At 43.3% G+C, this 17,126-nt stretch overlaps 1 protein-coding gene across 7 annotated transcripts in view; it reads left to right on the forward strand.

The window, feature by feature from the left end:
* CDK5RAP2 (CDK5 regulatory subunit associated protein 2) overlaps positions 1–17,126 on the forward strand; it is a 209,783-nt gene that overhangs the window by 124,210 nt on the left and 68,447 nt on the right. For 5 of the 7 annotated variants that reach the window (XR_008374822.1, XM_053564215.1, XM_053564223.1 and 2 more), the window contains 3 exons: positions 4,481–4,576; positions 6,408–6,598; positions 11,534–11,963. Coding sequence is in view for 6 of the 7 variants with exons in the window: in XM_053564215.1 (XP_053420190.1) it covers positions 4,481–4,576; positions 6,408–6,598; positions 11,534–11,963 (717 nt within the window). In the remaining variant the exon portion in view is untranslated. The remainder of the gene's footprint in view (positions 1–4,480; positions 4,577–6,407; positions 6,599–11,533; positions 11,964–17,126) is intronic. The other 2 variants (XM_053564233.1, XM_053564243.1) reach the window with 1 other exon arrangement.

Below are 17,126 nucleotides of genomic sequence, written 5' to 3' on the forward strand. Positions count from 1 at the left end.
TTTGAATTTGAAAGAGGGAGTAAGTAGTTTGAAGGCCCAGATAAAGTTTGTCAGGTTTCTTTTCAAAGTGGCTGCCCTGGTCTAGAACCCTGGAGGCTGGGTATCATATGGTATTTATTCTCTGAATGCGTATGGTTCATGTAGAAACCACCAAACAAAAGACCAAGACCTGTTGTTTTAATGTGCATTTAAAAAACTTCTGTGATGCCAGGTGCTGTGGCTCTTACCTATAATCCTAGCACTCTGGGAGGCCGAGGCGGGTAGGTTGCTTGAGCTTAGGAGTTTGAGACCAGCCTGAGCAAGAGTGAGACCCTCATCTCTACTAAAAATAGAAAAACTAGCCAGTGTCATGGTGGGTGCCTATAGTCCTGGCTACTTGAGAGGCTGAGGCAAGAGTATCTCTTGAGCCCAAGAGTTTGAGGTCACCGTGAGCTATGACTATGCCAAGGCACTGTACCGGGGCGACAGAGTAGGACTCTTGTCTCAAAAATCTCTATGAGGCTGCCTGTTTTCGTAAGTTTATTTGTTGGTTGTTTATACATTGTTGGAGAATTTGGTTGGAAGTTACCGTACAGGAGGGATTTAAATGGTGTACTCAGTGTGGTGAGCGTTGAAAACCAGGAACCGTGCAGCTCGTGACCCCACCTCTCAGTCCAGGGTTAGTGTGTGGAACACTTGGCACGGGTACTGCCACATCATTCGAGTGCTCAGAAAAGATTAATTACTGTTATTATTACTTATATTGTCATTAGGAATGCTTAGAAAACTAAGTATTTTGGTATCATAGCAAAGAAATATGGATAAAAGAGCCTAATTTAATTGAACTCCGGTATTTGTAGGGCTTTCATTTTGAACAATGTATAGACCTTGTGTGACTCTCAAAGACAGAAATGGTACTCAGAAGTATAGAGTGTTTATTAAGTATTCTGTTAATAGTAGCAGAATTGGGTGGCGCGTGTGGCTCAGTGAGTAGGGCGCTGGCCCCATAAGCCGAGGGTGGCGGGTTCAAACCCAGCCCCGGCCAAACTGCAACAGAAAAATAGCCGGGCGTTGTGGCGGGCGCCTGTAGTCCCAGCTGCTCGGGAGGCTGAGGCAAGAGAATCGCGTAAGCCCAAGAGTTAGAGGTTCCCGTGTGACGCCACGGCACTCTACCCGAGGGCAGTACAGTGAGGCTCTGTCTCTACAAAAAAAAAAAAAAAATAGTAGCAGAATTAAATTCAGTTTGTCAGAACCGATATATATAATTCATGAAAAGGAGGACTTTGCTAACAGTTCTACTTCCTAAGTTATCAGTTGTGCAAGATTCATAAAGCCCTCAGCATAGGGCCTGGCACATAGCTATTTTTATTTATTTTTTTAAATTAATTTGTTATTATTTTTTTAAGACAGAGTCTCACTATGTTGCCCTCAGTAGAGTGCATCACAGCTCACAGCAATGTGAAGCTCTTGTGTTTAAGTGATTCTCTTGCCTCAGCCTCCCAAGTAGTTGGGACTGTTAGGCTCCCGCCACAACACCCGGCTATTTTTTGGTTGTAGTTGTCATTGTTGTTTACCAGGCGCAGGCCAGCCAGGTTCGAACCCGCCAGCCCTGGTATATGTGTCCCACGCCCTAACCACTGAGCTATGGGCGCTGAAATGAATCTTGTACAACTGATAACTTATTTTTACTTTTTGGTAAGTTAGTGGCAGAGTTGAAACTTGGAATGTCGTGTGTTAAGTACTTTGCTTAACTGAATGTAGGAGAAACCCTTTTCATAGCCACAGGAGTTAGGAAGGAGCTACTCTCTGTTTTCCTCCCAAGCCCAGGGAGATTTTTTTTGTTGTTGTTGTTGCAGTTTGGCCGGGGCTGGGTTTGAACCCACCACCCTCGGCATATGGGGCCGGTGCCCTACTCACTGAGCCACAGGCGCCGCCCCGCCCAGGGAGATTTAATCTTCTGTATTAGAAGGTCATTGGGGGGGTGGTGCCTGTGGCTCAGTGGGTAAGGCGCCGGCCCCATATACTGAGGGTGGTGGGTTTGAGCCCAGCCCTGGCCAAACTGCAACAAAAAATGGCTGGGTGTTGTGGCGGGCTCCCATGGTCCGAGCTATTCAGGAGGCTGAGGCAGGAGAATCGCCTAAGCCCAGGAGTTGGAACTTGCTATGAGCTGTAATGCCACGGCACTCTACCTAGGTTGATAAAGTGAGATTCTGTCTCTTAAAAAAAAAAGAAGGTCATTGGGGACCTTTCTTGGGCAGTTTCTGGATGAAAGTGGCAACAAAAGCCCTATTTCACTAGACTCTTTTTGGAAGCTTTGAGAGCAGAGAGCACTCAGTGACCTGAGCCATTGAGGAATCATAGGGAGACTTTTGTTGTCATTTTTTAAAGATGGAAAATACTTTTTCACCAACATTTTAAATTATGAAAAACTTCAGACATAGCAAAGTGAAGAGAACTTTATAGTTAGATTCTGTTCACATTTCCCACTCATCCATCATCATGCCGTCTTACCTTTTTGATAAATTTTAATTGAAGTTGCAAACATCAGTATCCTTCACCTAAATACTTCAGCATAAATATTTAGTATATGTTCATGGTTATTTTTTTTTCTTTTAAGGTTAAATTTATATACAGTGAAGTATAGAAATTATGAGCCTACAATTTGCTAAGTTTCTGCAAGTTGTATGTACCAGTGTAAGCCAGACTGACCAGAGCCCTGTGTCCTCTCTTGCTAACCCCCCAGGACCCTCTACTCTGCTGCTCTTCTGGTTTTCGTCCTATTGTGGATTAACTTTGCCTGTACTAGACCTTCATGTAAATGGAGGCATACAGCATATTCTCCTTAGTGCAGACTTTCACTCAGCATAATGTTTCTGAGATTCACCCATGTTGTTATGCGAATCAACAGTTAGTTCCTTTTTATTGCTAAGTAGTAGCTCATTGTGTGAATATATTATACTTGTTTATTCATTCTGCTACTAATGGACACAGGTAAAAGGTGGTGTGGACATTCGTGTATAAGTCTTTGTGGGGACCTTCTTTTTTCTCCCTATCTTTTGGTGAGTACCTGTGAGTAGAATTCTGTGTCACAGGGTTATTAGTTTTATAAGAAATTGCTAGTACTTTTCCAAAGTGGTTTAACATTTTATGCTCCCACCGAGTTTGCTAGTCCTAGTTGGTCTTTTCACTGGGGACTGTCTTAGTAATGAGGGAGGCAGGCAACAGAGGAGGAGTGTTCCTCACTCCTGTTTGTAAGCTTTTGTGTCTTATTAACTATACTTACGCGTCTCGTCTGTTGAAAGCTTGATGGCTTAGTAGGATGTGGCTTTTGATCATCAGTTCTGTTTGATCCTCATTGTATGTTTGGATATGGTCCTGGAAAATTTCTGTAAAAACTGAAGTCAGTTTTGTTTTTCTTCTTCCAAAACAAGATTTCTCTCCTAAAAGGAAGATCGGAAGAATTTATGGCTTGCTGGGAGAGTTGTGGGGGTAATCGACTAAGTGCTGGAATTCAGAAAATGAAAGTGTTAAGCTAGAGCCGTGGATACCCCATACGCACAACAGGCCCACAATAGGCCTGACAAGCGACCTAGTGCTCGGATTTTAACACTGCAGGGCAGAGCTCACTGCTACCTAGTGAGATAAGGGTTGGTACAATTTTGAGACACCTTTAAGTGATTCCTTCCTGGGATCTACCACCTTTCCTCTTATTGTCTATTTGGTTAATCTAGGTATTCCATTACTAGAAATTTTGCTCTTCCAGAGACTTGAGGACTGACGGCTATCTTGAGAACTTTGCACTGTCCCTCTGTAAAATGCAGGAGCTTTGGGATTTACTCTTCCAAGCATTGGGGATTTATGCAGTCTTTATAAATAACTATCCTTCATTTCCCAAAGTATAAAGTTATCGCCAGGCAAGTGTGATACTCTTCTCATTAGAGATGAGGACTTTTTGTCAGCAAAATGACAGTGTTGTGGGGACTGTCCATCTCAGATGTGTGACAGTCCAACAAGAGGTTGATGCCTTGTGCTAAATAAGAGAAGTGTCGCATAAATGGAGCACACCATAAATTTCATTTATTGCTTTTTCGCTATTTGATATTTTCAATTCTATCGATAGCTATTTTCCAGAATCTTGTTACTTTTATATAATCTGAAAGTGAATTTAGCAAAGGCAGGATGGCAGCAGCACAACAGACAGCATATTTAATTTACAACAGTTTAGGGAAGGCTGTGCAAGGGCAAGGGGAAATGCCTTTAGTTATTTCTTGGGGAATTTGTCCTTAAATTATGCTTGATCCGGGCAGCTGTGTGTGTGATTTTCCAGAACTAGCAACTCTAACTTTGGCTAATTTTTATTTCATGGCTTTGGCATTTGTTTCTGCCTCGTTCTTGTTTGTTGTTTTGCATTTTAAAAAAAGACGCCACTGACTTGTTCATACATATTCATGCTGCACACTTTTTTGGGTTATGTTTTCACATCATTCCATGCTCCATGTAGCTTCTGGCTAGCAAGGAGGACGAGAACACGATCAAAATTGGAAAGGATGACGAGAATGATTTCCTGAGTGACCAGCATTTGGAGCAGAGTAATGAGGTAGGAACATGGCAGTTAACTCCTTATTTCATCCGCCCCACTCTGTGCCCAGGCCAGTCTTCCCATCTGGAATGAGTACAGTGGGTTTTCTGTTCATTGAGTACCTGCTCTGTGCCAGTGGAGAGCAAAGAGACTAGATCTTTCCACTCTCAGAAGTTATCAACTAGGTGATGGAGCATGTCATGAGACATGAAAACAGACGTATAGTTGCAAATAAAAGCGGGGTGGTTGTGGAAGATTAACAGGCTTTGGATGTTGTACCTAGATAGATCTTTACAGATTGAATCCAACCCCCTTTATTTAATGCATTGGAAACAGGCCCATGAAAGAAGGCGATTTTTCCAGGTATAGCATAAGTTCATGACAGAGTTGGGGTAAGAACCCTTGGGTTTAAGTGCTACGAAATCCCAGCTCATCAGACTGCTGTGTAAAGAGCTGCTGATGGAACCACACTTGGCCTTCTGGTCTGGAGCCCAGCCTACTATCATCTGGGCATTGTGGTCATTTGACCCCGTCCACAGAGAAAGCTTTTCTAGTAACGTGCATGCTGAACATTTGGAGCAGGCCTTACCCAAGGCTGAGAGAACTCGAAAGCCTGGGATGTGGTGGGGGGATAGGATGCTGCAGACTGGGCAGGTTAGGCCTTTCAGGTGTTCAAGGTCGTGGAGTTGTGAATGGGAAATAATAAACTGTAGGCAGTATTTGGAGAGCAAAGTAATTAAAAGTGGAGCTTTGTTATTAGAGAGACCTCCTTTTGAGTCTCAGGTTTGCCACCACTGTCTCTGTGACCTTGGTTAACCATTACGTTAAGCCTATGTTTCCTCATCAATCAAGATAATAATACTTCCTTTTAAGATTGTTGTGTTATTTAAAGGCATGTAATAAATGCTCAGTAAATGATAATGATTACTGTTTTTATTATTATAGTCTAGGATTTTCCTTCTTTAGAGGTTGCTTGTTTGATGGACTTAATAACTAGATTGGTGGCAAACAAGACCCTATAAATAACAGCTCATCTGTCTGGGTCTTGTCTTCCATTAAAAAAATCTTCATCATTTTACCACAGTATAGAGATGGGGGTGATGGCTGGTGTGTATATCACCAGCAGTAATGAAGTCAAGAGGAGTTATTTATAGACTGGTAGAAGAAATTTACAACTTTGGTTGGGGAGAAAGAATGCTAATTGCAGCACCTCAAGGCATGCCCAGCGCAGGCTTTAGCTGGATGCATCCTTGGAAACACTCCCCTGGGACCCACAGTGACCCTCAAAGGTGGATCCATAAATAACATCTCCACGGGAATTAGGAACTCTTCACCTTCCTAATGAGACAAATCAAGGCCACGTTAATTAGTATGTGTGTGTAATGTCTAAGTTAGCTTTCTGATGTGTCACAAGGATACACTGCAAGAATAGACTAAACATCATTGATAGTTAATGACATGGGTTCTGTACCCTTCTTAGGAAGAACTTACAAGGAGTAGGCTTTGTAAGGAGTGAGAACACAAATCTGGTGTAGACCTGCAGTGAGTTAAGGCGCTTAACGCAAGCCAGTCATCTCATTTCACTGTCTGACCACCTTGGGAGGTAACATCCCTATCCCCATTTTATAGATGAGGAAACTGAGGGTGAGCAGGAGTGACGTTAAACATCTCTGTCCTCTTTTTAGAATTTCTCCCTGCATAAAATTGTGTGTGTGTGGACCTGGGTGCCCGTGTTCCTCTTGCCCCGCTGCCCTTTGGTTTTCTCCCTCTCGCCCTGTGTTTCTTTCCTTCATGTGCCTCCTTCCCTTCCTCCATGTTCCACTATTTGAACACATACCTTTATTTGCAGATTTTGGAGGATCGTTTCAAAGGGTGCTGCAAAAATGGATATTTAGACTGCACAGATTCAAGTATTTTAGACTACGATGGGGCCCACAAACCTGGTTGCCCTGGAGACCAAAACCTGGAAGAAGGCGCCGTGCTCACGAACCTGCTTGCCCCTTTCATCAATGAGAAGGCCACATTGCTACTGGAATCCAGGTAGACATGGGGCCCAGACACGGCTTTGTCTCTCTGGTTTAAGGGGAGAACAAACTCATTTTGCTAAATGGATTAAGATTGCGGTGCTGTGCAGTTTACCTGAGAGAGCTCCTGAATGGCCTGGAAGGAATCTTGCCAGTCATGCAGTTAGGTAATTTTGCTGCCTGTGAGTGCTGTGAGGGGACTTCAGCAATGCCTCCTGCAGGCGCAATATAGAGAGGAGAAAGAAAGCTTTCCTCGAAAATTATTCCTGGGAGCCCCAGAAAGGGCTGCCTTGCTGTCACTGAGAGAAATCAGCCCTACTGAAATCTCTGCCACTTCCACAGTAGCTTAAAAATACCAATGTAGTTGTGACTCTACTGTTTTATGAGGAGCTTAAATTAAAATTCTGTTCTCATTATATCTGCTGGGAGTCATTCCTACATGAGAAAATACTACAAGTTGTTTTTCTTCAAATAAAAAAGGAGAAATAGTCAGAACATTTGTATTTTTTCAATTAATCCTTTAAGAGCAATTCCCCCCACCCCCTTCTTATTCTTTCTAGTCCATAGCTGCCACTTGGGCTTTGCAGCCAGCATCTCTCAGTGCCTCAGTTTCTCTGGCCATTCCTTAGGGTTGCTCTGAAGAGTAAGAAAAAAAGGTATACAAAAAATGGCCAGCCTGTGATACGTATTCAACAAAGGTTTTCAGTTCTCTCTTCTGATATAGACAGAAATGGAGCTAGTAACTATTTCCCATGACTCCTGGCAAGAGCCAGGGGCCATAGAATCTCTTTTACTAGGTATCATTGATAAGCTAAGCCTAGTGGATGTTTCTTCAGCTAAAAAAGGATTGAAGCATTCTTTTTTTTTTGCAAGCTCACAAGGCTAATCCTTCCCCAGTCTCTGACATCTAACATTTTTCTAGTGTCAGTAGCTATTCTGGTTTATTATCACAGATAGTTAGGTGGCCATTGTCAGTGCTTGAGAAATAGAGGATTTCCTAAACATTAGGGTCTTAAACTTTATATCAGAGTTAAAAGATACCTCTTCTTTCTGAGGGTCATGGAGGAATGCATAGTCTCCAAGTTATAAACTTACAACTCACCCCTAGGAACAGAGGAATTAGAGGTAATAGGTAATTGAACCTATTCCAACTTACATACAAATTCAAACTTAAGAACACATCTGCAAAACTTACCTTGTCATTCCTCACCCAGGGACTACCTATACTGTGGGCTTTGGGGGAGGTGTGTGTGGTGAATGGGGTTGAGGGGAGGCTCTATGCTTCCTTCTGCCGACAGGCCCTTTTCAGCCCCTTCTGGTGGTTGGGGATCAGAAAGGTCTGGGTTTTAATCTTTGCCACTTTGCTGGGGGATCCTGACAGCCTGTTTTCTCATCTGTTAATGATGGGGAATAATAATAGCCCTCGTCTCACAGTCTTACTCTGATGATTTGGTGCAGGTAAGGATTTGGCACGTAGTATGTGTTTAGTAAATGTCAGTTCCTTTCCCCTTATATCTTCCACTTGGCAAAGATGCTCAGGAAGGGAATATAAACAACATTTGGGCCTCTGAATAGATCTCTGGATAGAACTTTTGAAAAGGTCTTAATAACAGTGATAGCTTACAGAATCCGCTATTCAGATTTCCAGCAACGTAACACTCAAAATGTTTTATTTAATATCCCACCACTTTAGTATATTATAATGGCCTCTTTCACTACCTTTTACTATCCATTTGTAAAGTCTTTTCCTGGATTTTATTGTGTGTTGTTTGGTGGTGAGTAATGGTCCTCTTTTGGCTAGCTGAATAACAATTGTTGTTATTTTTTATCTAGATTAAAGAGGGAGAGGAAAGGAAAATTTAGTTTAATATCCTTTGAAGCTTGAAATGGCAGAAATATTTTTAAAGTCTAGGTTTACTATAGTTTAAGATAGTTTGTGTAACCTAGATGATCCTACATTAGAAGTGAAAACTGTACCTTACAGTTAAATTTTGCAAGTGCTTTTATTTTTTTAATCCCATTTCAGTGCTTGCTATAGCTATTTAATCTGAATTGTATTTACTCTGCCCCAGTCTAGATATCAGAAATGAAGAGGGCCTTATCCCTGCCCTCAGAGGGCTCTTTGGGGAAGGTAGCACCTGCGTGCATGTCATTTCTGGTGGTAGCAGGGTGGGAAGGTCAGCACGTGTTAAAGCAGTTGGTGGAGTCTAGTCTGACTGCTTCACGAGGTTTCTTGAAATAGGGCTGGCAGGAGAAACTGAAGGAGAAGCAAAGAGAACTAGCACTGACAAGGGTCGTTCTGTCCCCTTCTCCTGACCACCACCACTACAGCTTCCTGCTCCTGGGAGGAGCAGCGGCAGCTTCCTGACCTGCCTCTGCCCTGGCCTTGCCCCCTCCAGGCCCTTTCCCATAATCTTCGGACTCAGTCTCATACCTTTCTTTTCTTACTAACCTGTTTTCTTCCTATATTTTTCCAACTATTTAAACATACTTACTTTAAAGTCTCTTTCAGATTGGTTATTGTTTCCACTTCCTCAAGTGTGATTTCTCTCATTTGTTGGATTGTTACCTTTTTTAATAGTGGATTTTGGTTGCGAGTTCAGTTTGTCTATGCTAACTACCCTTCCTCTGATCTGTGTGGTGATTTTGAAGTTGCCTAACTTGGTCCTCTGGGGTCTTACATTAGGGCCCTGGAATCTCTATGTTTCCTCTTAAGGTATTGGGGTTGGATTTCTGGCTCTGCTGCTTGCTCCGAATGCTCCCCATTCTAGCCTCTTTTTCTTTCTCATGGGCTGCGGGTTTCCTCTTCTGTTTCTGATCTTTGGATACTTTTATCTTGACTCTGAGCCCTGTGGTGTATCTTCAAGCGTCTCTTGTTGTGTCTACTTTGATGTCATTGCAGCAGGGTGAGAGGAGTGCTACATGTAGTTCACAGCATCTTGATGGGAAATGTCTCTGTTCATTCTTTACACACCAGCAGCCAGAGTCACCTTCCCAAACCACACATGTGACCAGGCCACTCCACCAGGGCCTTTTGGTGGCCCTCCTTTCCTGACCGTGGTGGTGTGCCAGATTCTTCACTTCTCCCTGCCTGGCTTCCTAGTCTCAGCTCCTTATCCGCCACTTGACACTGTTCACCGTGCTTCCCATGCTCAGGCTTGCCCATCACCCCGCCCTCTGCTAGCCTCTCCGTGATGTTTGAAGCCATCTTCTGACATTCTCTCTGCCATCGCAGCTGGACACTCTGGGATAATTGCTCTCTAACCCTCATGATTTGCTCATATGTATCTGTCTCTGAAACCAACCTGAGTCCTCTTGGGGTGTTTTGTATCCCCAGTGCCCACTCTATTGCCTGGTGTAAGAAACACAAAAGGGCATCTTCTTGAGCTCCTCTGTCTTGGGCACCATACCTGGTGTTTTACATGCTGGAAAACAAGTTTTAGTCTCCTGGAAAGCAGAGCCTGAGATACGGACTTGAGTACAACTGATTTATCTGGGATGTAACACCAGGCAGCAGGAAGGAGGGCTCAAGAAGGGTAAGATAGCAAAGGAAACAAAGCCATGAAGTGTCCAGTGTTGACCTGGTTCGTGCTGCGGGTAGTCAGTCCTGCTGGACACCCTCTGAGGGCTGTGTAGGCGGCCTGTGTTGTCCCTCTGAAGGCTGAAAGACTGGAGCCTTTACCCAACAGCTCTTTTCCCCCACACCCCCCATATTTCAAGAGTTTCCCCCAGAAATATAAACTGTTTTACACCTCTACACTGTCTTGCTGGCTGGCTCAGAGAGCTCTGGAAAAAGCGTCAAGGCAGTAGAGATGCAGAGAGCGCCTCAGGTGGGACTGTCTGTGTCTACAGGAACTGCCAGCACAGCTGCAGCTGAAATCAGAGGTGGGCCAGTGGCATGTGGCAAGGGACGTGAAAAGCATCCGCTACCTGTATGCCCTCTTGTCTAATCCTCACGACTGGGCTAGGCACAGTGTCTTATGCCTATGCCAGCACTTTGGGAGGCTGAGGTGGGAGGATTGCTTGAGACCATGAGTTTTAGACCAGCCTGGGCAACTAGCGAGACCCTGTCTCTTAAAAAAAAAAATATATATATATATATATATTTATTTATTTATTTGTGGTGTGCACCTATAGTTTTAGCTACTTGGGAGGCTCAGGTGGGAAGATCTCTTGAACCCATGAGTTTGAGTCTGCGGAGAGCTATGATCATGCCATCGCACTCCAGTCTGGTGACAGAGTGAAACTCTGTCTCCAAATTAAAAAAGAAAAAAAATCTTCATGGCTATCTTGTATAGGAAGATTTATCTTCCTTTCAAAGAGTTAGAGTTAGAATTTGACAACAAAGCTTTGACGATAGGTAAAAATGGCCCCAAATTCTAATATGTTTGTAGACCAGCTTCCCTTCTAATATGTTTGTAGACCAGCTTCCCTTCTAATATGTTTGTAGACCAGCTTCCCTTCTAACGTGTTTGTAGACCAGCTTCCCTTCTAACGTGTTTGTAGACCAGCATCCCTTCACTGACGTCTATTTGTGAGTCCCCATGATGCACTACGATAGGTCGAGTCATCCATGGACTGGCCGGGTTGGCCAGATTTCCCCTGAAGCCATGCTTTGCCCTTGGATTTAGGAATGGGGCTGGTGCCATGGGGTGAGCTGGGAGACCCTGAGATCGTCATGGACACCTTTGGTTCTGCTTGCATTCCAGCCTGCATTCACAGGTCCACACGGCCCACTTGCTTGCTGTGTGTCTCTTGTCCTCTTGCCTGTGAATAAACATGGTAGTACCTGCCTTGTTTGGTTGTCATGAGGTTTCGCAGGATAAAATGCATGGTGTGGTTCCTGGCATGTTGCAGGTATACACTGTATAGTGTAGATGGAATCTGAGCAAGGAGACAAGGATGTGGCAGAAAGCTTGATTCTCTTGCTTTTTCCCTTTTGGAAAAACAGGCCAGACCTTCTGAAAGTGCTATGTGAGCTGCTTCTGGAACGAATATGCTTGGCAGAGCAGGAAGTTTCTGGAGAACACCTTTATGGTAAAGCTGAGAAGACACTGAAGCAGATAGCTGTTCAGCTAAGAGGTGAACTCGGACAGTTTGTCCAAGCCAAGTCATTTTCCAAACCACAAGAACTGAAGTCACCTTGGGAGGCCCAGCTATTAAAGGCAGGCGAGGTGTCCAAGGTGGAGCTGAAAGATGCCTCAGCGCAGACTGAGGCTGTAGAGGACAACCTGCTTGGATTCAGGCATGAGGGAACGAGAGAAGCTTGGGAAGAGAAATCCACCAGGGCCAGAGTCAGTGCTGAGCGCCAGCCAGAGACCTTATGCAGGATGCCTGGGCAGCCGGCCCTTCCCCCATGTCTCCTCAGTGGGACTGATAGAGTAAGTTTTTCCAGATATTAATAACGTATTTGTTTTATGCAAACAAAACCTTTTAAAGATTACCTCCAATCCAGGCTGGATGTGGTGGCTCATACCTATAATCCTAGCATTTTGGGAGGCCTACGTGGATGGATTGCCTGAGTTTAGGAGTTTGGGACCAGCCTGAGCAAGAGCAAGACCCCATCTCTAAAAACAGCCAGGCCTTATGGCACATGCCTGTAGTTCCAGCTACTCAGGAGGCTGAGGCAAGAGGATCACTTGAGCCCAAGAGTTTGGGGTTGCTATGAGCTGTGATGCCACAGCTCTACCAAGGGTGACAAAGTGAGACTCTGTCTCAAGAAAAAAAAAAAAAGAATGAGACCCTGTCTCTACTAAAAGTAGAAAAATCGAGGCAAGACTATCGCTTGCCAAGAACTTGAGGTTGCTGTGAGCTATAATGCCACAGCACTCTAGTCAGGGCGCTAGAGTGAGAATCTGTCTCAAAAAAACAAAACAAAACAAAAAACCCAAAACAAAAACCAAAGATTGCCTCCAATCCCATCACCTTTTCCCATTTCTGTGAAGAGAAAATCTCGTGTGTCTGTTCCTTGGGCTGCACTTACCCTTGGCCTCTGCCTGGAGCTGTTGTCCTCCTGAACCTTCCCCTGTCTCTCCACCCCCTCCAGCCCTAACTCATTTATCCATATGTCATGATATTTATATGTTTTCCTTAGGAAAAAACACAGGTGGGATTAGGTTTATCTGTCTGTCTATAGCTTTCTCTTTCATGTTATGAGGAACATAACGTTTTCTAGTAACGGCTTTGTCGCAGTCCATTGTGGCATTATGCCAAGATTTATGTAGTTTTCATTTGTTGATGGACGTTTGCTTTTGCCAGTTGCAATAAAATAGTAAGAACCTGACTTTAAGGGTAGGGAAGAGAACTGAGGTTTCATTTTTTGCAGACTTTGCATAGGAGAGGTACTTTTCTGAGAGTTTTGTCTGTATTCTCATCTTACAACACTTGGTGAGGAAGGCCAGTGAGGAAGCCAGATGCCCTCATGCCCATAGTTGGCCAGCAGTTAAGGGGCTGTGCTGAGACGCCCACGGTGCCCTCCTACAGCCACAGTTAGGTCAAGCCACCTTGCAGCTGTGGTAGCCCAGAATGGTAGAGTCTGGTTTTGTTGGGTGAATGGCTGCATGTTGATTTTCCTGTTGTCTAGCTACTGTATCTGAGGCTCTTCGCTAGTACCATTAAATATGCCAGATTGTTAACAGCCCTCCTCTCTTAGCAACGTTTGATGGGACCTAAATGAAACCCTCTTGGGAGCAGGGCTTAGGGTCGAGAATCCCCGCAGCAGGGAGACATTCTAGCAGAGAAGGAAATGGGTCATGTTTCTGATAGAGCTCCCGCGAAGGCTGTCGCCGCGCTTGTTTCTGATGAGTGTTTTGTATCTGAGAAATCAACTGTACACATCGCTTTATAGCATCAGAATGGAGAATTAAGTTTATTTTCTGACCACTAAATTACTGCTTTTGTGCATACCAAAGAGAGTTAGATATATCATTAGCAAAATTGCTTCTGATTGTTTTAAATTATGCACCAAAACTGTAATTCTAGAAAACGGTTTTCTAAAGATATCAAAGACAAAAAAAAAAAAAAAAGACACTGTCATTATATTAATGGTACTCAAAATGCAAATTTGTGCAGTTTGGCTAGGATTGAAATGTTCTCATCTGCCCCAGCCTCTTCAGTTTGTACCTATATATTAGGAAAGCTAGGTGTTTGTTTGTGTTTTTCTATTATGTTGGAGATGTCATTCTATATTCAGGAATATTGGAGAATTGAACAGATTTAATCTCTCCAAACATATTAAAAACATTTTTTTTAGCTTAAAATTATCCTTTATGTGTGTTTAAAAGGAAGGAAACTGTATTTATTAATTTTTTGTTATTTTTAGCATCGGCTATATGTGTCAGGAATTGTGCTAGACACTTGTTATATATTCTCATTTAATTATCTTAGTAGTATGAGTTTAGTAGGTATTACCTTCATTTCATGAAAAAATATTAGGCTCTAAAAAGCTCAGAAAACTGTTGTGACTGACTCTGCTGATGGGTGGGGTGACCGGTTTCTGCACTAAAGTCTGGTCTGGGCGGCAGACAGAGATCTCCTACGCCTACCTTTCTCGGGGAAGGAGTCCTTTTATCACCATCATGGCCTCCAGCCTGTGCAAAGTAGATGAAATTTAATGATACTCTCTGTGGTCTTTGGTAGTCAAGAGTCAGCATTCCTATGGCTTACCTCTTTTAAAAGGGTACTGTGATGTCCTGTTAAAAGGAGTATCACTGCAGCCTGAGGGTGAGACAGGAGACCAGATACCCTTTCAACTGTTCGTTACTGAGGTGAGAGGTGATACTTTACAGATACACGTGTGTTTGCATCTATCCTGGCGAAATACTTGCTTTGAGTCCTTGAGTAGTAAGTCACTTGACCTTCCTCAGTGGCTCCAGTGGGATCAGTGTGACCTGGAACCTGAGGCTGGCATGATGGCTAAGTGAGGTGACGTGTGGGAGTGCCTACTGCTACCTTGTACGTGGTAGGACTGTGGAGTTCTTGTCCCTTCCCTTCCCTTCCCAAGTAAGCAGGTCCAATTTGATGTCTTTCATAAGGTGGTAGGTGGGGCTGTGCTTGGAGTCCATAAGGTAGCATTTGGTGCAGTGTTATTTCAGGACCGGCCTGAGGTTGACTGACAGTCATCTTCCAGCTTGAAATTGCCTCTGGCATTTGTGCACTTCCAGGTCTCCTTTCTGCTGCCATATGACACACAGATTTGGATCCAGGAATGGAGATCGTTGGGAAGTGAGCACCAGGGAAACCAATGTTACTTTCTAGCCCTCTTTGATGAAGGACCCACCTCCGCTCTAGTGGTCCCCGTCACCACCTCAAACTGTTTTTGTCCTCAGACCTGCAATTTCAGGACAGAGAGTTTCTTGCCTTTCTTAACTGAGCACTGACTCCTAAACTTCCTTGCTGTGTGACACTGGGCAAGTTGTTTGACATCTCAGTTCTTTGGAAGATAAGTGTGATAACCTGTATTATCCTGTGAGCTGTGGGAATGCAGTTTACTTTAGGATTATGGGAGAATCTTCTTGACAGAATTTTATGTCCTTAGAATATGCAAGAAGGGGCCTTCAGTCGCCTTCTTGAGAGACCTTGTGATTTCTTTACTCCTTGGATCCCAAATGTTTCCTGTTCTTGGGTTCTTTCTCCTCCACTATTAAAAAAAAGTTAGTAATAGCCTTATTGAGATGTAATTCACATATCATACAATTTGTCCATTTATAGTGTGTAATTCTGTGGGTTTTTTTTTAGCATATTCACAGAGTTGTACAACCATTACCACAGTCAATTTTAGAACGTTTCCATCATTCCAGAAAGAAATGCCGTGCTCATTAGCAGTCACTTCCCATATCCCCAGCTACCCACCCCCAGTTCCAGGCAACCACTAACCTACTTTCTATCACTTTAGATTTGTCTATTACAGATATTTCATATAAATGGAACCACATAATATATGGTCTTTGGTGACTGGCTTCCTCCACTTAGTATAACATTTTTAAGATTTGTTCATGTCGTAGCATGTATGAATACTTCATTTCTCTTTGTTTTTTTTATTAAATCATAGCTGTGTACATTAATGCGATCATGGGGCATCATACACTGGTTTTATAGACCATTTGACATATTTTCATCACACTGATTAACATAGCCTTCATGGCATTTTCTTGTTATTGTGTTAAGACATTTATATTCTACATTTAGTAAGTTTCTCATGTACCCTTGTAAGATGCACCGTAGGTGTGGTCCCACCAATCACCCTCCCTCCACCCATCCTACCTCCTCCCACCCCTCCCTCTCCCCATATTCTTAGGTTATAACTGGGTCATAGCTTTCATATGAAAGCTATAAATTAGTTTCATAGTAGGGCTGAGTACATTGGATACTTTTTCTTCCATTCTTGAGATTTCATTTATCTTTATCGCCAAACAGGATGCCATTGTATGGAGTATGCTATGTTTTATTTATCCATTTATTAGTTAAGGTATATTTGAGTGATTTTCATTTTTTGATTATTAGGAACAATGTTGCTGTTCATGTGGAAATTTTTTGCAGGCATGTTTTCATTTCTCTTGCGTATATACTTAGTGGTAGAATTGATAGGTCATATGGTAACTTTACAGTGAACTCTTTGGGGGAACTGCCAGACTGCATGCATTTTACATTTCCACCAGCGGTGTTTGATGGTTCCAATTTCTCTGCGTCCTCACCAGCACTTATTATTATCCTTTCGATGATAGCTGTCATCACAAGGATGGAGGAGTGGGATTGTATTGTGATTACATTTGCATTCCTCTGATGACTAATGATGCTAAACATCTTTTCATGTGTTTATTGACAGTATGTCTACCTCCTTTGAAGAAATGTCTATTGGATCTTTTGATCATTTTTTAATTGAATTATTTGTGTTTTGATTATTGAGTCATAATAGCTCTTTATTCTAGATTCAAGTCCCTCTCTTCAGCTTTTGGATATGTTTGAAATTTCCCTCTTGAGAGATAGCCCCATTGGCCTCTTAAGTTATTATTTACATGTTCATTCTGCAAATAGTTGTCAAATGCTTACTTGGGCAGGTCTTGTGCAGAGAGCTGTGGAGAGAATCTGACCAAGCTACGCAGAGCTCTGAACCCTGGAGCTTACAGGCTGGTGCTGAAGATAGGCAGTAAACAAGTATTTGCATGGGCATTTAATTATAATGATGCTAATGTTCTCTGAGGAGAATTGTAGGGACAGTAGTGTATGGCAGGAAGCCCTGACCTGGTCTTAGATATCAAGGCCCGTGCTCCTGGGGAACCACAGTTGAGCCGAGTCCTAATGAATGACTTGGAGTTAGCATGGGAAATGGGGAGCAGGAGGAGAATGAGCCTTTTAGGCAGAAGAGTCAGCATATGCCAAGGCCCTGAGGTAGAAGGATTGTGGAATTTGAAGAACCGAAAGGAGGTCAGTGTGGCTGGAGAGTAGGCTGAAGTGGGACCTCAGGCTGCTGGTCACACAGGACTTTGTAGGCTGTGCTGTGGACGTGGACCTTTGTCATAAGGGAACTGAGAAGCAATTAAAATAGT

This window comes from Nycticebus coucang, chromosome 2 (assembly GCF_027406575.1).
Source record: "Nycticebus coucang isolate mNycCou1 chromosome 2, mNycCou1.pri, whole genome shotgun sequence".
Classification (NCBI taxonomy): Eukaryota; Metazoa; Chordata; class Mammalia; order Primates; family Lorisidae; genus Nycticebus; species Nycticebus coucang.